We start from the raw sequence: 26,940 nt of genomic DNA, 5'->3' as shown, positions 1-26,940 counted from the left end.
GTTCTGTAGCCCAAACAAGTCTCTTCTGCTTGTTGCCTTTCTTTAGCAGTGGTTTGCTAGCAGATATTCTACCGTGAAGGCCTAATTCACACAGTCTCCTTTAAACAGTTGTTGTAGAGATGTGTCTGCTGCTAGAACTCTGTGTGTCATTGACCTGCTCTCTAATCTGAGCTGCTGTTAACCTGCGATTTCTGAGGCTGGTGACTCGGATGAACTTATCCTCTGCAGCAGAGGTGACTCTTGGTCTTCCTTTCCTGGTGCAGTCTGCATGTGAGCCAGTTTTATTTGTAGCGCTTGATGGTTTTTGCGACTGCACTTCCAATTTTTCACAGACTGACTGACCTTAATTTCTTAAAGTAATGATGGCCACTCGTTTTTCTGTAGCTGCTTTTTTCTTGTCATAATATCAAGAGTGTGCAAAGCAGAAATCAAAGCAAAAGGTGGCTACTATGAAGAACCTAGAATTTGACATATTTTGAGTTGTTTCAAACCTTTTTATATTTATATATATATACAGTGGTGGATAAAATTGTTGGTACCCCTCAGTTAAAGAGACAAAGTCCACAATGCTCACTGAAATTACTTGAGACGTTCAAAAGTAACAATAAATTAAAATTTATTGAAAATGAAATAATCAATATTAGCCATTACCTTTGAGTTTTTGATTAACAGAATTATTTAAAAAAATAAATTAATGAAATAGGGCTGGACAAAAGTGATGGTACCTCCATAAAAGACTGAGAACTAATTGCCCAGGGGGCCATGATGAACTCAGGTATGTCCTTTAATTTACATCACAGCTGTTTTTCAAACCCATAATCAGTCAGTCTGCCTATTTAAATGGAGACAAATAGTCACGTTGCTGTTTGGGGAAAAGGTGTGAACCACACTGAACATGGACAACAGAAAGCCAAGGAGAGAATTATCCCAGGACATAAAAAACACAATTATATACAAACATCATAAAGGTAAAGGCTATAAAACCATCTCTAAGCAGCTGGAAGTTCCTGTGACAACAGTGGCACATATTATTCAGAAGTTTAAGACCCACGGAACAGTAGCCAACCTCCCTGGACGTGGCCTGAAGAGGAAAATTGATGACAAATTGAGGAGACGGATGGTTAGAACTGTATCCAAAGAGCCCAGAACAACCTCCAAAGACGTTAAAGGTGAACTCCTAGATCAAGGTACATCAGTGTCAGATTGCACCATTTGTCGTTGTTCGAGCCAGAGTGGACTTCATGGGAGACGACCAAGGAGGACACCAATGTTCAGGAAAGGAAATCATAAAAAAGACTGGAATTTGCAAAAATGCATGTTGACAAGCCACAAAGCTTCTGGGAAAATGTCCTTTGGACAGATGAGACGAAACTGTAGCTTTTTGGTAAGGCACATCAGCTCTATGTTTGTAGACTCAAAAATGAAGCACACAAGGAAAAGAACACTGTCCCAACTGTGAAACATGGAGGAGGCTCAGTTCTGTTTTGGGGCTGCTTTGCTGCATCTGGCACAGGGAAATCTCAAGATTATCAAGGCATTCTGGATATAAATGTGCTGCCTAGTGTCAGAAAGCTTGGTCTCAGTCGCAGGTCATGGGTCTTCCAACAGGACAACGATCCAAAACACACAGCCAAAAACCGCCAAGAATGGCTAAGAGAAAAGCGTTGGACTATACTTAAGTGGCCTTCTATGAGCCCAGATCTGAATCCCATTGAACATCTGTGGAAGGAGCTGAAACATGCCATTTGTAGAAGACACCCATCAAACCTGAGACAACTGGAGCAGTTTGCTCATGAGGAGTGGGCCAAAATACCTGTGGACAGGTGCAGAAGGCTCATTGACAAATACAGAAACCGTTTAATTGCAGTGATTGCCTCAAAAGGTTGTGCAACAAGATATTAAGTTATGGGTACCATCATTTTTGTCCAGCCCTATTTCATTAGTTTGTTTTTTTTAAATAATTTTGTTAATCAACAACTCAAAAGTAATGGCTGATTTTGATTATTTAATTTTCAATACATTTTAATTTATTGTTATTTTTGAACGTTTCAAATAATTTCAGTGAGCATTGTGGACTTTCTTTCTTTAACTGAGGGGTACCAACAATTTTGTCTACCACCCGTTATCTCTTTGATGGCCCGCGATCGACCCACATGTCCTTTGCGATCGACCGATCGATCATGATCGACCTGCATTAGATCATTACTGTTAACTCTAATTTTTTTGTTCATATTAATTTTGCAGGATGAGTGAATAATTCTATTTTGCATTTTGACAGGTTTTGTCAGTTCTTTTGTCGTTCAAGAACATTTAAGACTGAATGTGCTGCATGTAGCAAAAGTAAAGCTGTTTTTTTTATTTATTTTTTTACTTTTTCCCTTTTTTACACTATAGGCAAAAATGTTCACGGTCTATTTCTCCACTTTTTCTCATTTGAATGGCAGAGCTGTAATTGACATTGGAGATGATGTTATGCAGTTGTATCAGCATGATGAAACTATTGATTTTCTGACATTTGCAGTTTGCTGCAGCCTTGCTCCTTCAAGCTGTAATTGACAGGTGTTTCAGTCATAATGACATAGTGTAAGACCCTTATGTTCCATCGCATTATGTTGACCAAGTGGATCAATATAGTATTAAAAAAAGAGAAAGAAAATTCTTCAGCATTCTAGGACAATGATAATAAACTTCTTTTTAAGTCATGCGCATCTTTTTTATGTAATTGCTATTAGTTATATCATATGCATACAACTATAGGGTTTATAATGTTTTTAAAAAAATGTAAGAGTTTTAAAAGTGGTCAAGGTCACATTATTCTAAGGCAGATCAGTTTTGCTTCGTTTTCAAATCACATCGAGTACGTTAGTAAAGTTCAGCACCTGAACGTTCTTTAAGGAGCCTTAGTCACAGCACCACATTTTGTCTCAATAATGTGCCTTTCAAGTGCATAAATATTTTTTAAAAGGCTCTTTTCTAAACTATGAACTTCAGAAAATTGTAAAAAATAAAAATCTTAGTGGCTTGTCCTTGCAAGATTTGATACTTTGTTTTTTTGCTAATACATTACAATTTTTTTCCAATGGGTAAAAAATCCATCTGGTACCTTAACCAAGGATGGTCAAACTTATGTGATTGATCTCCCGCATAGATAGGTAAGCTACAATTGTGGTAAAAGGTCTACAATAAATCGCACATTATGAACATTTAAATCAACCATTTGAAACAATCTACTAACAAGTAAAAGCTGCTCAGTTTGGTAGACTATATATTTTATAGATGCATTTCTGAAACCCCTATCTCATTATCATAATCCAAACCGCCCTATTGTTTATAACTCTGTCCATGTTTTATGCCCTGCATTCCATCATTATTCCACTAGGGGCAGTAGAGGAGCTTTTTCCTGCTTATTTCAAAATGGCTGCTGAAATCTCAAAAACACAAAACAAAGTTGTGCCAATTTTCCAAACTTTATGGTGTCACACTCCACTCCAAAGTGAGGACCAAGGGACAAACCCATAACAATATCTTTTCTCTTTAGGTTTAACAAAAAATATAAATATCCAGTGACTTAAACAATATAACAATGGTGAATAAGGGGGAAAACAAGAGAATTGAGCTTTAATATTAATACAAAATTCCACAGATAAACAGGCTTTTAACAAGCATAACTTCTCCATGTGTCTGATACAACGAGATGGGCTTTTTATAAGGTGTGGCTGCTTCAATCCGGCTCATTTGGGTCGGGCACCATAGAGGCCTGCCAAAACAATTCTTGTCCTTTAACCGACGGAAGGAGAACTGAAAGAGTAAAGAGAAAAACAACAAATCAAACAAGTAACAATAACCAAACATCAAAAACCATAAAGAATGAATCCAAATAACTGTGTGTGTGCTTGTGTATCTGTAATATCTATGTTTACAGGGTAATGGCTAAAATGTTTTAGTGTATGAGGTTAAATGTGTCAGCCTATCCAACCAGCAGTAGGGCAGCCCCCCTGACCAAGTGCATGTGAATGTCCATGTCAGTGAGTTGGGGAAACTATCACACTAAGAATAACTGATCTTTTGTTATTCATTTATAAAAATGACTACTTGTTTCATTAAAATAATGTGAAATTTATTGATGATTTACTGATTCTTTAAATAACTGTTGCACCATGTTGAAAATGATCAAATTTGAGACGGTGGCTAAATAAAAGGCTTCCTTCACGTATGTCAATATTTCTGAATTTGAAACTAACATTGTTGTGAGAAAAAATACCAAATCACCAAGAATATCATAATTGATATCTCATTAAACATTATATTATGTGCAATTTTTTTGTGGATTTCATCAAAGGGTTAAAAATCCTTTTAATTCTAAAGAAAAATAGAATTTAACCTCAATTAGTGGGCTGTACATGATTAAAAAATGAAAGAGAGAAATGGAATAAAAAATCCCAACAACTCGTGTAAATGTAACCCAACATAACCTATCATTGCAAACCTCTGGTAAAACCAAGATTATTATATGCATTCAGTCTTAATCTTGTAAGTCTAAAAATTAAAATAAACTATCGTTCTTAGAGAAATTACAGCAAGTTTGCCCTTGATGCAATTACCTTGATAATATTTAAAGCCTAGCAGCTTTGCCATTGTTTGCATAATAGACAGAAAAACCTGCAGCCGGGATCTAATGCTGCTAACACATGCATACACACATTTGTACACAAACAAGTTTTCTGGAACGAGTCCATTACACTGGACGCCTGTTTTATCTGCAGATGATATCACCTGTTAATTAAAATAAGCCCACAGCAAACAACAGCTCAACAAGGCCCGCTTTAATTGTTGCTGTTTGTTCATTATGAGCTTCAGCATCATTTTTCTTGACGTTGCAAAGCAATACAGACTTTTCTTTTTTGCTTCCCAAAAGCTGTCCACAGCTCAGATAAGAAAAGAAAAACCTCACGGATGCCTCAGTAATTATTAATAATGCTTTGCCCGAGCTGCCATCAACTTCCAGAGTATTTCCACATTAAAAAAAAGTTATTTTTTATGTGGAAATACTCTTTTCTGTGTGCTCAAAGAGACAAAGAACATAAAAAGAAGGTCAGTAAATAAAGGACACATATTTCTAATACATGTATGTTGTCTTTTTTTTTTTTTTACAGAGATTATCTACAGCTGGGTGTTTAATGAGTTTCCCTCCTTTGTTGCTGAGGACAGTCGGCGCTTCATCTCCCAGGACACAGGGAACCTGTATATCTCCAAGGTGCAGCCCTCTGATGTTGGAAGCTACATCTGTCTGGTGAAGAACCCAGTGACAAATGCAAGAGTTTTGAGTCCACCAACTCCTCTGACCCTAAAAACTGACGGTGAGTAATGTGTTGGTTTAATCACGACATTACAGAATAGTGTCTTTGCTGCTCAGGTGACCTTCTTTATGTGGCCGTGCCTTTAAGATCGATTCCACTGTTTGCTTTGTCTCACTGGTTTGAACATCTAAGAATTGCTCTTATTCTTTTTTTTCTAAAGTTTGGTTTTATAAAAATATATTCAAGAAAAGTTCCAGTCAGATTTGTTCTGTGAACCAGGGCAGAGCCTTGTTGTCAGAAGGCATCTCAAATAGCGAACACTGTAAACAGACAGTGAGCGGTGCTTAAACGTTAGTAAGAGGAGCCTTCTTTGCTCGCCATGTGTTGTGGTGAAACTGGCCATCAGGGAAATCATTTTCCTGCATAACATTAACTGAATCAATGGCCCTTGCTGTGGATGGGATTTGGCTCTTTTATACTTGCCTCTCAGGAGCCGTGCTGCAGAGCAGTTCAGGTGTGAGTTTCACCTACAAGCTTTTATGTTTGACTTCACAAAGAAATGCCCATCACACAATGCGAGGAGGGGCTGCGTCTGTCAAAGTCTCTCAAAACACTAAGAATGGAAAAAGGCTTTTTAACAGCCTTTGACATTTTTGAATTTTATAAAGTATTTGGCTTTTGAAAAGCTTCCAAAAAGGCTATTGTAACTGGATTTTGGCAGGGGTGTTTTAAAGAGTTTATGGGTTACAGGGCAAAGGGACTCTGTGGGCCCCCAGACCCACCCACACCATTAAGTAAAACCACAGGAAAGTTTGTTAAAAAAGTTTATATTAAAAAGAAAAAACATTTTTTCGTTTGATTAAAAAAAAGTAAAATATTTTGATGTTTTCACTGATATTGTTTTGGTTTTTAAACCAATTAGAAAAGACTTGCTGTCTTATTTAAAGGACTTTCCTGAGAGGTAATGGTATAATTTAAGAATTACTAACAAAAACTTAATGGTTGAGGTCTATAATGGTTCTTTAGTGACTAAAATAACAAACAAATCTTAAGAATGAAAAATGACCAAGATTAAATTGTTTTTGTCAGTGTCTTTTCTTTTAGTTTTAGGTATAAAATAAATTGAGTTCATATTATTTTTTTGAAGCAATTAAGCTGTTTTTCAACTTTTAACCTAAATAAAATTGTAAAAAAAAAAAAAACTTCTGACAGTTTTGACTGGTTGCAAAACTCAAATTGCTGTTACTACGATTGTTTGCATATATTTTGAATAAAAAAAAAAACATTTCCAGTTAAATCAGTAGCAGATTAGTAGTGTTCAGTGTTCCTTTGCAATATCGCGGCTCACCTTTTTTGGATTTTCTTCAGTGTGAATTGTATGCTTTTTTTCCCCTCCTTTTGTTTCTTTACAGAGCAGTGTGTTCTGCGTCTTGATTGTCAACCAAATTCATCAGTCCGTGTCTTTCTTATAGAGAGTTTGTTCAGTTTGCCAAATGTACATAATTCTTAGATTGTGAGACAGTTCTGGTTTTCATTCTATAATAATAGACTTAGTATTTGATTGAACTTGTCTAAAAAAAAAGGTGTATAAAATGTGTTGTGAGGGGTTTTACTGCCCTAAAACGAAGCTGTATTACACCTATCATTATTTATTTTTAGAGCATTACCTGTGCGATAAATGAGGGACCACTGTAATACAATATTATTAACATTTTCAATTAATTACAGATATATAAACTTCACAAAAACAAACACAAGTTATGTTTTTGTATTAATTACAATTAATACAAACAACAAAAGAGCATGAAGCAGCAAAAAAAAAAAAAAATCAAATTAAAGCTGGAAAATTCCAGCGTTTTTGTTTTAATTAAACTAAAATTAATTCAGTGTTTAAATCCTGGTTTGGATGTGGATTTGAACAGTTTTTGAAGACTTAGACATCATCTTTGTCATTTTCAGAGGAAATTATTTACAGGACGACTGTAAAGTGTTTTTTGAGCGAGCTCTAGTAAAATTAAATAAAGGGGTCAATTCAAAGTTGCAAGGCAGACACTGTTTTTGGCTATAAAATCTGGCATCCACAAAACTCCCCATAGTTTTTGGAGCCCTTTGACACTTTCCAACAATGCATTTGTGACACTTTTATAAAAAACGAAATGACCAAGCTTTTCCTGTGATAAGTCTGTAAAACCGAGTGTGGACATAATGGGCTTGCATCCCTCTGCAGATTATTTTAAAAATTAATGTTGTTTATTTTGAAATGCACAAAGATGCTTCATTTAAGTTTAATAAATAATGACAGAGGAATAGGCTTTTAATTAAAAATAATTTTTAATTTTTAGACATTATAAATAAACTTGCATAAAAAAAGTGTGGTTCTATTTAAATTTAGATGTCATAAACTCAAAAGATAACAATTTTATTTTAAAATCAAACTTTGTTACTATTTTATTTATAATATGCATTTAATAAACAAAGTACTCACTTGAGATAGAAGATGTGCCATATATTAAATTAACCCAAAAATATTTTAGATAAATATATTAATTTTTCGCATATGTGGTTTGCCACAATATAAATTATGATAAAACAAGTCAAGTTTTATAAAAAATAGAGCTCCAACAAAAGGATTGAGTAGATATTTGTGCTCCTGCATGACAAAAACAACTTTCTGATGTAGATTTTTCGTTTTGTTTTGTTGTCTAATTAGTGAGACTTCTTTTTCTACAACCTAAATATTTCCCATCTTGCCATGTGGCTGGGTTTATTGGTTAACAGAAGAATTTTTAAATCACTTTGGTAATGAATGGTTGAAGACAGAACCCTACTTAAAACAAACCTCTATTCAAAAATGTCGGAAGAATGGTGGTGAAAATGCTTTCATGAAAATCCATCGCTTTGAGATAGATGGGCCTTTTCTAAGGGCTTGCTGTCTTTAACGCACCACCATATCCGTTAAGTACCAGTTCAGAAAGGAGAAACGAAGGGCTGTGGAATAAAGTGGCCAAAGAGACGACTCCCACACAATAAAAATAAAAAATAAAAAAATAAAAATAAAAAATAGAACATAAGTTAACCCTGTAACATTTTGTAGCTGAAAGAATGTTGCATTAAAAAAGACTCACATTTATCAGCCACCAAACATCACAGCCTTGGTGGACAATTAATTATAGAGCCCTAAAACATGATTAGTGTTAAAGCGAGCGGCTAAACCTTCTGAGGCCCATGTGTCCTGGTGTTTTTTTCACAGCTGAGAAATAGCATCTTGATACCTTTTGTGCAATGGATTATTTAAAAAAAACAATGTAATTTTGAGGCAGGATTCAGGTCCTTCATCTATGCTGGCACTGCTTCATACGTAATGAAATTAGGGCTTTACAATTCATCATTTCTGCACTGAAATAGCAATGTGCGCCAGTATTAATTTTGGCGTGCATGTGTAAATTATTGTAAGTCATTTAAATACTTCAACAACAAAACAAAATAAAACATTCACATCTTTTCTGTCAGTTGGACTCAATATGATTTTTTCAAAGGATGTCAAAATATGTCGTGTTGCATTTCTTTATATTTTTTACAGTTACATAATGCTATTTTTGAAAATTTAATATGAAAATATTTGTAAATTTACCGTAATAAACTATCACTGAATTCATAAATAGGGGTAACATAAACATATATATTATTTCACTATAACTATTTACAACCAAAATTGAAAGAAAAAAAGTTAAGCTAGTTAGTAAAAGGTCCTTCAGACTCTTTTTGAAAAACTCTTTAATTTTTTTTAAATTAAAAAAACAAAGCTCAAAATTAGTTTGGTTAATTACTGTCCTTATCTGAAATTCTTCTTGGCTCTAAATCTTCTACCACTTAAAAAACTGTTTATTTTCCATTTAATTGGCTCCACATTTGTAAAAAAACAAAAAAGAAAGAAAAAAAAATTTGCATTTGTTGAATGAACAAGAGTTAAGTTTGTGGGTTGTACTCATAGCAGAAATTCAATTTAAAATAAACTTATTTTGGACATAAATGATTTCTTAATGATTTATTTATGAGATATTCTCTGGCATGAAATGTTAGGGGTTTTTTTTTGTTTGTTTTTTTAAACGTCCTTTGGTTTTAATTTAACCCCATAAATCTCACTACATTCAAAGAATTGACAGAAAATTACTTTTTATTACTTCAGATGTTTTTTCAAACCTTTTGATCCCTAAAAAAGAGTAATATATTTTTTTAACTAAAATATCAAATCGTTTTTGATACGTGGTAAGGTTTTGCTCTGAATAATGTAAGTTTAAGATACAAAAATTATCCTACCATAAAGTTTGAAAAATTGGCTAAACTTTTCACACCCAACATTTCTTTTAAGTTTCACGGGGGAGGCCATTTTGAAATGTGCAGGAAATGAATTTCTACTGCCCCTGGTGGAATGACAATGAAGTACAGGAAAAGTGGTTATCTATGATGGGGTTTTAGGAAAGGTTTTGATCACGTTAAGGGGTCTCAGAAATGCGTGTATCAAATATGATATGAATTATTATATGGGATTAATTTACTATTATAAAAAAAGACAAACGTTTGCATCATATTTTTTCGTTTTTCAGACCTAGATTTCTAACAGTGATTTTGTCATCACTCTTATTGGCTCGTTTTAGACAAGCCTGTGATTGGCAGTAAAAAACAATCAGAACTCTATCCCTGTAGCTACAAGATCCTAACAACTCTTCTTTACTTTCATGCCTCTTCCCTTCATGTCAGGCAGCCTTTGCTTTGTCTTTGCTAGTAAAATTCAGAAAAATGTATAATTGAATGTCACCAAGGTGATTTTAGGTGCAATCACCTAAATGTTGTGCTTTGTGACCCCTTCAAAAAAAGCCAAATAAAACCAATTAAACCATCTAGTCTGTGCATCAGTGTTAGTAAGTGATTACCAAACAACACACAGGTTGTCTGCAGCTTCAGTCCTTCATCAAAACAAGTATCTCGGCCCCATCATACTCAGCTGGAGACCATTGAATGTTAACCTGTAGAGTTCATCTCCAGCCTAATCTATAATGTCTCACCTTCATTTCAGTAGAATGAACAGCAAACTGTTTTCTACTCCTGATAAATACAAAGGGTACACAATTTGTTGGAACAACAAAGAAATGAGTGGACGGCATCCATTGATTATTTTTGGTTTCTGCCGCCTCTTCAGAGGTTTGAACTCATAGATGGGTGGGCATAAACTTTGTTTACAGCAGGACAAAAAACTATTTAGACAGTCACCAATTGTGCAAGTTCTTCCACTTAAAAAGATGAGAGAGGCATATAATTGTCATCATGTAAACCTCAACTATGAGACAAAATGAGAAAAAAAATCCAGAAAATCACATTGTCTCGTTTTTCAAGAATTGATTTGTAGATTATGGTGGAAAATAGGTATTTGGTCAATGAAAAACGTTGAACTCAATACCCTTTGTTGGAAATGACAGTAGTCAACTGTTTTCAGTAAGTCTTCACAAGGTTTTCACAAATCGTTGCTGGTACTTTGGCCCATTCCTCCATGCAGATCTCCTCTAGAGCAGTGATGTTTTGGGGCTGTCGCTGAGCATCACAGACTTTCAACTCCCTCCAAAGATTTTCCATAGGTTTGAGATCTGGAGACTGGCTAGGCCACTCCAGGATCTTGAAATGGTTCTTATGAAGCCACTCCTTTACCCGGTCAGTGTGTTTGGGATTGTTGTCATGTTGAAAGATGCAGCCACGTTTCATCAACAGTATTCTTGCTGATGGAAGGAGGTTTTCACTCAAAATCTAACCATACATGGCCCCATTCATTCTTTCCTTCACATGGATCAGTCATCCTAGTCCCTTTGCTAAAAAACAGCCAGAGAGCATGATGTTTCCACCCCCATGCTTTACAGTGGGAATAGTGTTCTTTGGAGGCAACTCTGGAGGAACAAGCCCTGAGCACCAGAGCGATAGAGGCTCAGATCTATTACACCAGACAAGACCCAATGTGTAGGCTGTGCAAAGATAAATGAATATATATATATATATATATATATATATATATATATATATATATATATATATATATATATATACTATACTGGAAACTGTGAATGAAGCATTGAGGGCAATTTCTACCACAACCATCACAGAAACCAATGAACTGGTTTACAGTTCAGCAGCAGTGATCCTTGAGCTGCTTGGCTACAAGAGCAACCATGGAAGAAAACAGTACCCACCATAGAAGCAACGGTTAGAGGCCAAAATCAAGGCAACTCGGAAGGATATGAGTAAGCTGACAGAGGCTCAAAGAGGTACAATGAGAAAGCAAGTACCTAAGAGATACAGCCAGATGCCCATACCTGAAGCACTGGAAACTGCCAAACAAAGGCTCCTAGCCTTGAGCAGCCGCCTAAAGAGGTACACAAGAGACAATGAAGCCAGACGAATAAACAAGCTCTTCGCAACTCAACCTGCAAAAGTGTACGCTCAGTGGCAGGGTCAAAACAGCCGAGCAGACCCACCAAGGCTGGAAACTGAACAGTACTGGAAAAGTATATGGGAGAAAGAGACAGCACATAACAGCAATGCCCAGTGGCTGGTCTCTCTGAGAAAAGAACATAGCAACCTCCCTGAACAGAATCCTGTAACCATCGCAGTGGCAGACATCCAAGAAAGAGTCTCAGCTATGAAGAACTGGACAGCACCGGGCCCTGACATGATACATGCCTACTGGCTAAAGAAGCTTACCGCGCTCCACGAGCGCCTGGCAGCACTAATGAACCAGCTGCTAAGAGATGGGACTCACCCCGAATGGCTAACGGAAGGGCGAACGATCCTGATCCAGAAGGATCCCTCAAAGGGTGCAGTCCCATCCAACTACCGGCCAATAACCTGTCTGTCCACAACATGGAAGCTCATGTCAGGCATCATTGCAACAAAGATAAATAGGCACATGGATCAATTCATGAGTAACACAAAGAAGGGCATTGGTACAGACTCCAGAGGAGCCAAACACCAACTCCTGGTCGACAGAACAGTCGCTCAAGACTGCAAGTCACGACACACCAACCTGTGCACAGCCTGGATTGATTACAAGAAGGCCTATGACTCAATGCCACACACATGGATCACTGAATGCTTGGAGCTGTACAACATCAACAGGACTCTAAGAGCCTTCATAGGAAACTCAATGAAGCTGTGGAAAACCACCCTTGAAGCCAATGGGAAGCCACTTGCACAAGTGTCCATCAAATGTGGGATATACCAAGGTGATGCTCTGTCCCCACTGCTGTTCTGCATAGGTCTCAACCCCCTCAGTCAAATAATCACCAAGACTGGCTATGGATACCGACTCAGAAATGGGGCCAACGTCAGTCACCTCCTCTACATGGATGACATCAAGCTATATGCCAAGAGCGAGCGTGACATTGACTCCCTGATCCACACCACCAGGATCTACAGTACTGACATTGGGATGTCATTCGGGCTCGAGAAATGCAGCCGGATGGTGACAAAGAGAGGCAAGGTAGTCCACACAGGAGGGGTCTCACTCCCAGAAGGAACAATAGCAGACATCGAGGACAGTTACAAGTACCTTGGAATTCCACAGGCAAATGGCAACCTGGAGCAGGCTACAAGGAAAGCTGCAACAGCTAAATACCTCCAACGAGTAAGGCAAGTCCTGAGAAGCCAGCTCAATGGCAAAAATAAGACCCGGGCAATAAACAGCTACGCACTGCCAGTTATCAGATACCCTGCAGGAATAATAAGATGGCCAAAGGAAGAGATACAGACCACGGATGTTAAGACACGAAAGCTCCTCACCATGCATGGAGGGTTCCATCCCAAATCCAGCACCCTGAGACTGTATGCTAGCCGCAAGGAAGGAGGCCGAGGACTAGTGAGCGTAGAAGCCACTATCCAGGATGAAACATCCAAGATCCATGAGTACATCAAGCTCAAGGCCCCAACTGTCAGTGTGCTCAGTGAATGTCTCAGGCAATGGAGAGCAGAGGATACAGTGCTGGAGGACAGATCCTCATGGGAGGACAAACCCCTGCATGGGATGTAACACCGGACCATAACTGAAGTGGCTGATATCAAGAATTCCTACCAATGGCTAGAAAGGGCTGGCCTACAGGACAGCACCAAAGCGCTCATCCTGGCAGCCCAGGAACAAGCCCTGAGCACCAGAGCGATAGAGGCTCAGATCTACCACACCAGACAAGACCCACGGTGTAGGCTGTGCAAAGAGGCGCCTGAAACAATCCAGCACATAACTGCAGGGTGTAAGATGCTGGCAGGGAGAGCATACATGGAGCGCCACAATCAAGTGGCTGGAATAATATACAGGAACATGTGTGCAGAATATGAACTGGAAAGCCCAAGGTCAAAATGGGAAACACCTCCGAAGGTGGTAGAGAATGAGAGGGCAAAGATCCTGTGGGACTTCCAGATCCAGACTGATAGGATGGTAATGGCGAACCAACCAGACATTGTAGTGGTGGATAAAGAACAGAGGAAAGCCGTTGTGGTGGATGTATAATGTATAATATATATATATATATATATATATATATATATATATATATATATATATATATATATATATATATATATATATATATATATATATATATATATATATATATATATATATATATATATATATATATATATATATATATATATATATATATATATATATATATATATATCAAAAGTAGCATTTATATATAAAAATATATCAAAAGTAGCTCGCATGCCAAAAAAGTGTGGGCCTCCTGCAAAAGAGGCAGTAATACCAGCTACATGTGACTTTCACCATAACGTCTCACCTCTGTAAAGGGCTGTTTTCCAATATGATTGTAAGTGTTGGCAGAAATAACTGAGAATGAGTAGAAGTTCCCTTGATGAAAGTGATTAGTTACAAGGGGGTAGCCTCTGAACTGTGAAAAAAGCTAAACAAGACCTCACCAGATGGATTTAGGAAACTTTAAACCTCAAAGTCTTTAAAAACTGCCGAATACCTTTTATGTTCTCATAAAGCTTGTACCTGGCTAGTGCAATAGAACAGATGCCGTTCTTTGCACCCCGTTTTTTAAGATAATTTGAACTGCAATGCTTTTAATGAGAACGGGCTGCAGTTTTACAAGTGTCATTTTCTCTACCTCCAAAATGAAATTATGAAATTAGGCAAAATTTAATTTGAACCAATTAAAAGAGCATTACCAGACATCATGCGTTTTATTAGATCATTTTCTGTGATATTAATCATTCTACTTGGGTGCAGCAGGCATGCAGATGGAGTGTCAAACGCTGTAAGGCGACCTCCTGGGGGAGGTATCATTCCAGTTACAGTTAAAGCCGCCAGTCCAGCTGGCTGGGAATCCATTCAACCAACTAATATGTAATTTAAACCAAATCACAAAATTTATGTCGGAACTCTTCTTTTTTCTGTATGTTTGGAGTCGTCTTATCAAATTTCAGAGTTTTATTTCTCTTTGGAGCTTACAGCATAAAGCGCCCTTGTTCTTTTTAGTACTATTAGCTGGAGGTTTCACTTATAATACTTGTAAATTACTTGTGAGAGAAACAAAGCACAGAAGTAGAAGAAAAAAACCTCGCATGAATAATAAATAAACTAAAAACATAAAATATAAGCTGTAAAGGAACTTTGGTAATGCCGTAGCACCCTGGCTTTAAACCTTGTTTCCTGCAATTCTCTTGAGTCCAGCCACTCAGACTGAATATGTTATATTAAATATACTGCAGCAAGACCCAATGACATATTGCAAATTCATTACATGTGAAGGGCTGCTTTGGAGCCATAAATGGAGAGAATGAGATTGAAATTGAAAAGTTCTTTGAAACAAATATCATAAAACTCCTTTCCTGTACATACTGGGACACACTTGAATACCTCCTCTCCTCGATTGCGCTCATTTTATTACATATAAAGTGTCAGGTACGAGTAAAAGAAGTATAATTATGTTTTTCATGTCACGTTGGTCATTTTTCTCACTGATCAGCTGTTTTATACCCAAGCGAAGCTGTAGTTTCAATAGGAAAAAGTATAGTTTGGCGTGTTCTCACACAGGACTACCGTTTGCCTGCTCACATCCAATAATTGTGCGCGCATTTCACATTCTTTCGCAATATCAGTATAAGGCTCATGTAATATTCATGAAGTAAACTCGCATTTAGTAAGACAGATATTTGTAATTAGATCCCAGATGACGGTGTTTGCCTTTGTTTTACTAAATTTGCTCAATGTCATCCAACATTTTGTCCTGGAAAATAGGGGAAACAAAACACTCCGGTTAACATACAGATGAATAAACAAAAGTGTGTCCTCTAGCTGTGACTTACACTGAGGTATGAGGCTTTATGATATCAGCAGGACTGATAACGGCCTATCAGTTTTGTCCTTTACAATGTGTGTGCAAGCTGTCGAATGGAGTGGTTCCATAAACTCCCATTTCCTGATCTGGTAAAGGAATACTTAGTCCGCCTGAATGTGTTTTTTGGGTTAGCCTCATTGACTGTATATGAGAACTGGACTGAGTGACCCCTCACCTCTTACATTCCAAACAGGAAGTACCCATTGGTTCCAAGAAGTCAAAATCCCATAGACTTCTATAGAGAAATAAACAGCTATTACTCAGAATAACCATTCTTGCTCTGCAACCTTCTGTTCTTGCTTATCCTATTTTTTTCTTTCACGATATTTTTTTTCTGTAGCGCAAATTATTAAAGTTATAAACTGACCAATCAGATGCCTTGTCAGATGTTTGATTGACAGAGTTTGTGTACCTCACTTCTGATTGGCAAAAGTGTTGCTGTAGAAACGTTGGCTCAGGCCAATTCAGACTAATTCCAACTTATTGACATTGTCTGGCTCCAACATGGTGACATTCCCATCATGAAAAAATGGCGACTGAATTGACTTAATTTTGTTGGAACTGTAAGCAAGTTGTTTTTCTATGGCTGAAATCACAGTCACTCGGTCCAGTACTCCTATACAGTCAATGGTTAGGCCACCTTAGGGGATGTTTTGCCATGTGTTTACTGGTTCTCATCACATATATAAAACAAACAAAAATATTTCTAATAAGAAGGTCAAAGATGTTGTATAATTATTCAAATCAAACTCTATTTTTAAAGCACTTTTCATACAACAGTCATGCAAAGACTTTAAATATATAAAACAATTAAAAATGACATTATAAAACACACAGAATGCCTCCCACTCTATTAACACAAAAATGATATTTTAATAAAACTCAATATAGAAATAGAAACCAAAGTGGAAACCTGGTTTAATGCTGCTGTTAGGAAATTATATTTTGGGGATCTGTCTACACCAGAGACCCACCCACTCATTATCTCAGAGGGTGTCACCATGGGATACACCCAGATTACGGCAAGCAGGCAGACCCCTGCAATGAGGGTTAGTCATAAAGGAAATAACTGGATTCAAAACTAATTTTAAAAAGACAAAAATGCATAAATGTAAAAGCAGAGATTAATAAATCACAAAAATAAATATAGCCAGAAAAACAACTGACTATGAATAGAACATTGAAAAATATTAAACATCAAATAAAAATATTTCTAATTTTTAGCTAAAAGTCCAAATTAAAAGAAAGGTCTTGAGTCTTTTTTTACATTAAACATTATTTCTAGTTTACCCAAATTTATATGTTTATGGTATAACATTTTTTTGGGCAGAAATGTGAAGCTTTCAGTGTGTTTAAACATTTTTGCAGACGAATTGACAGTTTAAAAAAAAGTGCCAGATGGTGTGGATGCTGTGCCAACCCCACCTAAACCTTCCCTTGGAGAGATTTAAACTAAAAAAAGAAAGAAAAAAGAAAAGTCTTGCATCTAAATTTGATTAATGGCTGTCTGCATTTGTTGCAAAACCTCTCGATCATGATGTACCGTGCGCCTCACAGCCTGGATTTAGCTTCTTGATGAGTAACAACAAAAAGCGCGTTAACAGCTGGTGTAATCTACCGGGTTCTAACTTCTTTTTTTTCTGACTGTTTTTAGGTGTGATGGGTGAATATGAGCCGAAAATTGAAGTCCATTTCCCTAGTTCGGTTCTGGCGGCCAAAGGAGTGACTGTCAGGCTGGAGTGCTTTGCTCTGGGGAAGTAAGTAAACAAGGACATATTGGACAAACATAGATAGTTGTTTATTATCGCAGTATCATATTAATCACTAGTACAGCAAACAACAAGCCCTCATTGCTCTGTTGCTGTGAGATCCTTTAGATTATGCTGCCTGTGCTCCGTCTCTTTTCTTTAAATTTCATTATTCCATCACCTGAATGGGAAGCAGGCATATCTTGACTTCAGGCAGTATGTTAAGTGAGTGGAGAGAAGTGCCGCATCGTAATTTTGCTGTTAGATGGCATGTTAGTGTACGGGGGAGGGAACCAACAGGGAATTCAGCCCTAGGGAAGCATGTGTTCTTATAATTGAGAGCCCTAATGTATCTGTGTTTCCTAGTTGCTTTCAGGGCCTGCTATGAATTTATAAAACCGAGGTTATGGGTTTAAAAAAATGGAATTGATGATGGTTTTTTTGCCAAGAGGGAAAACATCTTTTGTCCACAGAGAATGAATTCAAACCGCTTGGCACAGTTCCTAAAGTGAGTTCAGTTTTTACAAATGGCTGCTTTTGACAATGAAACGAAATGGTTCTTGGATGTGAAAACTTTTACTTCTAAAACAAAGGAACTAGTTTTGCACCTGGAACCACTTAACATGCCGGCCTTACGGCCATGTCACACTGCCACTACGTACAATTTGTGCATTGTCCACTGTGCATTGTCCGCATTTACTACTGACATATAATTGGATATACAGCGCACATATCACAATAAAATTACATAATTGGCACACGAATCATGAAAAAGATTGCATATAAAGAGCGCAATAATCACACGCAGTTCATGCACGATAGCTGTATTGTGTGATTTAAATTGGCCGATCCTTCACCTGCTTTGGACGGGCGGTCAGGTACCCCCCACCCCCTGGCGGACTGCGTCGACTGGCGCCCAGCAGCCAACTTAGAATTGGTGCGGACCAGTGGAATTTGATTGTTTATACAACTAAAACATCGCTGTGGCTCCTGACAGACACTGTCCATGGTGCTGACGCGATGTGATTTCTGCTCAGTGCTCTGAATTGTCAAAGTGAGGAAATTAAATGAAGCGGGGGTTTACATGTTCTGGTGGTTTATTCATGATACATCTGTAATAATATCACATAAAGAACATTTAATTGATGTATGATCAGTTTTCATCTGGGCCATATGCTCGAATTGTATCTAGTGTGACATGGCCTTAAAACCTGTGTTTGCATTAATTCAGATTACAGTTGAATGTAATAGCTTTCAGCTAAATGGAGGATAAAAGGTACTTTCTGAAGCCACTGTGGGTTTTAGTGGGGCTATCATTTGGTACTTTTTTGTCTCCATTCAGGAGTGTCTTTGCATCAGGCCATTTTTTGATGTGAAGTCACCAAAGCCTTTGTCACAACTGCTCTTTGGGCTAGATACGGGGTATATGCGGGCAAAAAATGGATAAGGACATAAGGACAGCGTACAACAACATCATCCATATGTCAGAAGTAGGGGCAGCTTACAAATATGTCACGATACCTCACATACAACAACAGGAAGTTCCATTTTCATGACGTCTCTTGTGATGGTCATACAAGCCTTAAGGAAACTCAAGACACACCTGCATTCTCCATAAATTGTCGCCCCTCCTAAGCTGTTCCAAAAAATATAATTCATAAATAGACTGTTTTGTTTTATGCTGCCAACAACGGCCAGACACAAGTAGCTCCAACACTCCTGAAATTGTTGTGGGTAAAGCAAGTGTGGAAAGAAAAAAGAAGATTAATGCTTTGAGACTGAATCTGCTTAAGTCACTTTGTCACAAGGGATTGTTATTCTTCAAATTCCACTTGCAGATTAATACATTTTAGGCTAAATAGTCTGTGTGACAAGCAAAAATTAAATGTACTATAAGTACTTGCCCGCTCCTGCTAAGCGTGGCTTTAGGCAAGTGACGATGAAAGTAAAAACACTCAGATGTGGGTTTATTTTCCACATGTATTTTTTACAAAATGTTAATCATTTCAGGGGCTTAAAGCAAAAGGCAACTAAATTTATTTTGACTTAATTACTTATTTATGCCAGTTGTGGAGTTAATGTATATTTACATCATCAGCTTATTTATTTTTTGTAATGCACACAGTTGGGGGTGTCGCCTTTAAACTCATGTTTTTAGCTCTAATTTGATTTTAATTAGCATGTTCCAACAACTGTTATTTTTTCAAACTACTTTTTTTTCCCTCATTTTTTGGAAACAATAATGAGACTAATGTAGTTTTATAGTTTGAAATGAATGACACGATTCATATATTTCTGGACAGGTTTTTGCATTGAGCCTTTTTTACTATTTCAATGATTTTATCTGGGAAGGAGGAGTTGTTTTTTACACAAATACTTCTATAGCAATAAATAAACCAAACTCTCTATTATATTTGGAGTAGATTGAAGGGATGCATGGTGGGGCAGTGGTTAGCATTCACCTAACAGCGAAGGCCCTGGTTCAAATCCTAGCTGGGTCCTTTCTGTGTGTTTGCATATGTCCCCCATGCATGTGCGTGGGTTCTGTCTGGGCCCGGCTTCCTCCCACAGTCCAGAAAAATGCTTCATGGGTTAAATGGTGACTCTAAATTGCCTCTAGGTGCGCATGTGTCTGTGATGTGTGGCCCTTCAACAGAGCGGTGATCTGTTCAGGGTGGACCCCACTTTCACTCAACAGTACCTGGTTTGGCAAAAGCAACCCTATGATGCTGAGAGGGAGTCGATTGGTTGGTGGGTGGGTGGGTGGGAGGGGGTGAGGGAGGGAGGGCGGGCGTAGTCCTTTACGGTTAGGATGGCCACAAACGGAAAGATTAAAAGGGAATTCAAGTCAATTTAGTAGAAACCCGCTTGACCGCTTCCAGGTAATGCTTGTTTGGCATTTACTTGCTTGTGATTAAACGTGGATTCTTGGACTGCTTTCCTCCTCTTATCTTCAGCTGACATTTACTATTAAACAAATCAAAACAGCAGATTTTTTTTGTCGTTTTTGTGTTTTTTTTTTACTGTACTTAAACCTAAGTAATGCATGGATCTCTTGTTATTGTTCAAGTAATGGTAAAAAAAATAAGGTTTCCAGTAAATGTCAACTAAAAGAAAGACATTGACATGTCTCTGATTCTTTTCTTTTACAGTTATCCCTTATTAATCGCAGGAGTTACATTCTAACAATAAGCCGTAATAAGTGAAATCTGTCAAGCAGGCAGCTTTGTTTTTACTATTACTATAATGTGTTAAAGTTGTAAACCTCTCACTCATACACTTCTCTTAGGCAGACATGAACATTTTAACACTTTTCTCTCTTGTTTAAACTCTCAAAGTTCAAACCTTCATGGAGAAAAATAAGACCAGCTTTATAGAATGTAAAGAAAGATTTGCCAGTGATTAAATATGTATGTAAATTTGGAAAACTGAACTCATTCTGTATAGCAGATACAGCCCAGAGGACAATGATTAACAAAGGTCTAGAGCCAATCAGGTCGCAGTACACTACACAATGCACTCTTAAAATAAATAAAAGATGCAAAATTACCCTAAAAAAATCTGCAAACTGGGGGACCATATTACGGCGAGGGACTACTGTATCTCAAATGGGAAGCCACAGAACAATCAGCACCATAGTGTTTATTGATTTTGTGTACTGTTGTGCGGTTTGTGCTGCTCCAATACTGGGACCCCACCAGTTGTTGAACGTACTCTGTTACAACTGACCTTTGTTTATCAACAAATTATCAACATTAAATTGATGCACACTGTCCTTTCATTTCAGGCTCTCGTGTCTATTGTCCATGCTACGCACACACAGGCTTGGTGCAAAATGTAAAAGTTGTGCAAATTTTATGAATCTTACAGGACAAACTCCAATTATTGATTTATTTTTATCAGTTTTCAAATTCAGTGGCTGTGGGTTTTGGTCTTAAAACTTGCGTAATGAGGAATAAACACAAGAGTTTTGAACATGGAAGCCTGAAACACACACTACATTGAATTACATACAATTTTGGTTGCTTGAACATAGATTTCTGAGCCCGGTGTGAATGTCGCATAAAAGAGAGAGCCTAATGCTGAACAGTCCAGTAGTTTCACTTCTCCTGCCTTCATTCAGGCAAATTATATGTGATGACTTTCAGTCAGACAATGATCCCACTGTCTGCTCCTTTTACTCAGAGATGAATGATTTATCAATGTTCCCCATTAAGACATGCTCGTTTTTATATAGTGCTGAAAATGAAGTTAAAATGGGGTTTGTGTTCATGTTGATCAATATTTATGATGGTACCGCTATCTAGTTAGGGGCAGTTCTTCACTTGTTCCTGCGAAAGCTCCTTGTCTGTTTGATATTCACCAGTGGTGATGCATTAAAGGCCACCTTCAAGGACAAAGACAGAATGGGTGCAGCAGAGGAAACTCCTGAAAATGTAATTTTATGAGATTTTTCACTCTAAAGTAATTCCAAAGAGTTATAATACTGTCACTCCGTTAAGGCCTAATGAGGTGATGAGGTAAAATTACGGTTTTATCCAAGTCATTTCTTGATAATGAAAGAAAATATGTAGATTCACAGTTGTTAACTTAGTACTTGAAAGTTTAAAACTAAAGGCAACCGTCTGTGATGAGAACGGATGGTGAGAAAACTCAGACTTAGACTGGGATGGACTGATGGTGATTGATGCTTTCATAACAGCTGAACAGACCATTACTGTCTCACTTCCACTTCTATCATAAAGTTATAGTAGTCTGTAATGCTCCCTCGGGCGTAAGATTATTTACAAAATCCAGACCAGTCTGTTTTGGAGAAAGTAATGCATTCATTTATCTTTTTTAGGTTGAAGTCCTGCAACTCCCTTGATTAAACTCAGCTAAATGTGCCTTTGTTATTAAGTTACACCTTTTTAAGGCTCCTAGTTAAACCTTAGTCACAGGGGGATTGGCCTGTACGGATTCTGTGGGTTTTTGGGTTGTCTAAGCCAGTGGAGGGTTGTAAATAGTTGTGGCCCCATCTTAAAGGGAGCGCAGGTGTGTCTTGAGGTGGCTAGTTCGGCCACCTCAATTGACGCTCTGAAAATGGTACGTACAATTGTCGTGCATGCGGTAAGTGTATTGTGAAGTAAGATGAATATAAGTTGCACGCACTTATGTCTTACGGTGCCCTTTCGCCACACTCCAGTAAGGTGCGTGACCTGGCTTTTACTGACCGAGTGTAATGCGCCACTCGCTCACACTCATCCTACAAGTACTTGATATGCAAGTACTTGTAGGATGCCCACATAAACTATGCTCCGATCATCTAATTTCCTCATTTCTAACAGTCAAGCTTATCATTTGAACAGCACTGACAGGCCCTTTGCACGATTGATAGGATTTGGGGGGTTGAAAAAATGAAAGATCCGTATTGTATGCCTGCATCTCATCCTTACTTACCCTTACGAGTAGTTTAAGTGTTCCTTCTGACCGTTCCCCAGCATCGTGCCTGCAGAAGAAAATGTGCATGAGCATTTTTACTCTGCAGGCTCACCAAATGGCCCACGACCTTGATTTGTTTTTATGAAGGTTTGCTCATTTTTCACCCGCAGACAGCCATTATCCACCCGTAAGGGCAATTGTGACTAAGGCCTTATGTATGTGAGTTGTTAACCCCTTTGGAGATACCCAGAACCATAAGTGAATCACATTCAACTGGAGTTTAAAGGAAGTCAAGACTTCATTCTGTCATCAACTGATGCCATCCATTCATTGGAACACCACAGATCAAAAACAACTACTTGTTTAGGAGTTACATTGCTTACTGTAATATAACCATGACCAGGACATGGAGTGTTCAGAAAACCAGCTAGTCCTTCATCTTCTCACAATTCTTTAATCAAAAGAAGTTTCACATTTTGGTTATTTGCCCTTCCCTGAAAATCACACTGAAGGCATTGTTCTTTCTTGAAAAATATAATTCAGATATTTGTGTCCATTCCTGTCTTTAAATGGCTAGATAGCCTGTGTGAATTCATACTATAGGGAATCACTCAGGATTCACTTGCAAGTCAGCCAAGTCCTTTCACTGTTAGGCAGACCAAAGTTAATCTGTTTGGTCCACAGCATAGTTATATTATACATATACCAACCAAAGCTAGCATTCTAAAAACATGAATTTTGATTTACAGCAAGGAAACAGCTTCAAGATAACAAAAAAAACTTTAATTTTGGAGACACTTAGCTTTAAGAAAACTTTAAAACCTGCTTTTATACAGACACTTTAAAGTCAACTTCAAACCTGTTTCCACATCCTGTCTGTATAGAAGTTATATCTGTTATGATTTACTTTAATAATACCTATTATTAACTGGTTTATTTTCCTGAACTTGCCTTCTTTGATGTTATCTATTTTACAATAACGTAAAATAAGTCACAAACTTAGTGAAAAGTAAACAAATTGTTTTAAATAATACTTGAGTAATAACAAAAGGATATATGTTGTCTATTATTATTTTTGACCCTTTTGTGGGCAATGAACCACAAACATTAACTACATTCTGATTAACTCATAAAATAAAAAATAAAAAAACAAAGTTCTATTTTGCTCTTAAAAGTGTCAAAATTGAACTGCAGAACTTTTATTTAATAGCACAAATAAATTGCACAATCTTTTATGACAGAAATAAACACGCTGTGACTCAGCCTGCTGCTAATAACATTGCAATACTTCTTTGTTGTCACACATAAAGTGGAGCCATCTATGTAAAGTAACAATTATTTCTCCGAGCCGCTCCGGAAGAAGAGATGAATCAATAAGTAGGAGTCAATAAAACTTAGAGAGAAGGTCCCAGAGGTCCAAATGTAAACTACACTCTTGGCTTTCATAGGAAGGATAGCAGTCCAAAGAGAGAATGAAAGAAAGCCACATTGTTTGTCTAATTATTTTCTGTGACAGAAGGGAGAAAAAAATGTTTCTGTGGGTTTATATTCAGTCATATAGGATTTGATCCAATGCCTTTGGTGCTGGTTCAGCTTTCCTTCTTCTCAATTCCACTTCTAATATAAAGTAATAGATGTAACCATGCGTCGCAATTTTGACTTTTGGTTTGATAAAAAACCAACAATTGAAAAGAAAACACATTTTTAAATCCTCTGTCATCGATATAAAAGCAGCTGGGAGCCTAAAACGCTGTTTTTTGAAGGAATATTAGGGTGCAAAGTTCTCTGCAGTTCAAAGGGCTTCATTTAATTGACTGCCCATTCAACCCACTCAATTCTACTCAAAATATCATGACATGTGTTGGATGCTTTTATCCAAACAGCCGTAGAGGTGTGTGGATATACAGTACTTACAGCTTTCGCGACCCCAGAGGGAATTAAACTCTTGAATAAGCGCTAACGCTCCTCATGGAGCAGCACATTATCAGCGGCATCATGAGGAGGCTCTTAACACATCTGCTGCTTTGGGTAATGCGCTCGAGAGATAGTTGTTTTAGCTGAGATCATGAAGGTAAAAAAGGATCATTTGGATCTTCTATATTGTCTTTTTGCATTGTCTATAGTTTAATAATGTAAAGGGACTTGGTTCTCGTATGTATTCTTCATTTTCATTTTGAGCTTTTATTTTTGAGGGCAGAGCACTTGTATGGAAGTCTAATTAAGATGTAATTTCAGATTGGCCCTTGGGCTCAAGCTTTAATTGAAAGCGGCAGCACCTCTCAGTAACTGGAACTATCTCACAATCTGGGGTTGTTGTGTTGTCTTGTTCTAGTTTGGGGATATTTTGAGTAAAAAGTTGTGATATTTAAATGTGTTTTCTAAAGAACAAGTCAATTTGTCTTAGAGAAATGTTCCAACTTAAGCCATTGTGTCTTTCATAATAAAAAAATTAATTTAAATCAGAAAATAGACAGATATTTCTGTTAAAATGTAGTTTTTAAGTTGCAAAATGTATTTTTATGGCCTACAACAGTCCTTGACTGCAATGGCCGTGTTGTTTTCGTAATTCCTTCTTACTACATGTTTGATTAAAGACTTCAGCCCCGCCACGGCATACTGAAAAACTCATTAAGTCACACCTAGAAACCGGTGAAAATGAATTTAGGGCAAAGTGAAGCTTTAAAATTATTATGGGATGGCCACAGGACCTATGGCTAGAAAAACCATTTTGTGGCAAAGTGTGAAATTTGGCAGTTTTTACATTTTGACCCAATATGGTAAAAGAAAATGTTTTGTGCACACACACACCACCAGGATAAGTCTATAACCACAAAACAAGTTTCATTGACCTTTAACCTTGAGAAGAGGCTGCCATCTTGACCAAAGTGGCAGGGACAGAGGGGTGAGTGAGGGGCTTGAAACAGCTGCTGAGGGACATTGGGGGCGGGTCAAAAGGGGGCACTGGGTAGCTGCTTGTGGCCTGACTTATGTATGTATTTAATGGAAAAAAATAAATAAAAAAGGACCAAGATGGTCAGGATTTTTCTAAGCCACTGACTTGAAGAGTTTCTTGTTTTCAAAGTGAGGGCGCCGGCCCCTCCTGGCTGCTCCGCTCTCCTCTGAGCATGTGCCGTCCCTCATTACTCAGCCTCCAAACCGAAAATCCTGCCGTGGACTCACAAAGATTCACCGTCATGTTCCAACCCCTCCAGGTCTCTGCGGGTTTCCTTTGTTCTCGGGCTTGTTGAGGGTTTAGTCAGAGCAAAAGGTCTCCAGAATTTTTCATTACTAACATACAAAGTGTTTCACAGCGACTCCATGCTGTGCTTGTGAATTCAGATTCCATCAGAGAGGACATTGTTCTCTTTACTTTCGGATGAAATGCAGAAACACAAAAATAAAACTTTTTTTTTTTTCAAATGTGGTTGTTCTGCAGGCATCATATTCATTAGTCAGGAGATGAAAAAAATCACTTTTTCAACCACATTGTGGCATTTTCAGCCTCAGTAATATCAAAAAATTGTGTTTGCAAATTAAAAATCCAAATGACAAGCTTCAACTAATGTTCTATGGAACATTAGTCACACAAAGCTCTGATCCTAAATGAAAAGTAACACCTTGTTTAATTCAAAGCATGTCTGGAATCCTAATTTGAGTCTTGGTTGAAGCCAAGGGCAGTTCCTTGTCCTTGCGAATGGATAAGAAAGCTCAGGGATGTTACATTTCCATCTCCACTAAATGATTGATGGATTCACAGGAGGTTCGTGTGGTGTCACATTTCCATCTTTCAGAGAGCTGTCAACTCCACTTGTCAGACAAGAGAAGACTGACACTGAGCACATTATAGGGCGTTCTGTCTCGCCGTGTGAAATTCATCTGTCGGGTGAAACTGAAAGGATAAAAAAAGGACGTGAGAGGATGATTTGATAGTGTTTGGCAGATAAAAACAACAATAAATTCTCATTTTTACGGCTCGCTGTGTTGCAGATGAAAGACTAGCACAAATTATAGACAATTTCTTTATAATTAAATTGAATTATGTTTTAAATTAATCCTAGAAAAGTTAGTTAACTA

At 37.5% G+C, this 26,940-nt stretch overlaps 1 protein-coding gene across 2 annotated transcripts in view; it reads left to right on the top strand.

The window, feature by feature from the left end:
* Positions 1–26,940, top strand: part of cntn5 (contactin 5) — a 178,861-nt gene that overhangs the window by 100,634 nt on the left and 51,287 nt on the right. For both annotated transcript variants that reach the window (XM_023961649.2, XM_023961650.2), the window contains 2 exons: positions 5,154–5,357; positions 17,352–17,454. In XM_023961649.2, the coding sequence (XP_023817417.1) occupies positions 5,154–5,357; positions 17,352–17,454 (307 nt within the window). The remainder of the gene's footprint in view (positions 1–5,153; positions 5,358–17,351; positions 17,455–26,940) is intronic.

This window comes from Oryzias latipes, chromosome 13, assembly GCF_053564925.1.
Source record: "Oryzias latipes strain Hd-rR chromosome 13, Olatipes_Hd-rR_3.1".
Taxonomy (NCBI): Eukaryota; Metazoa; Chordata; class Actinopteri; order Beloniformes; family Adrianichthyidae; genus Oryzias; species Oryzias latipes.
This window is presented reverse-complemented; position numbering and strand designations above follow the sequence as displayed.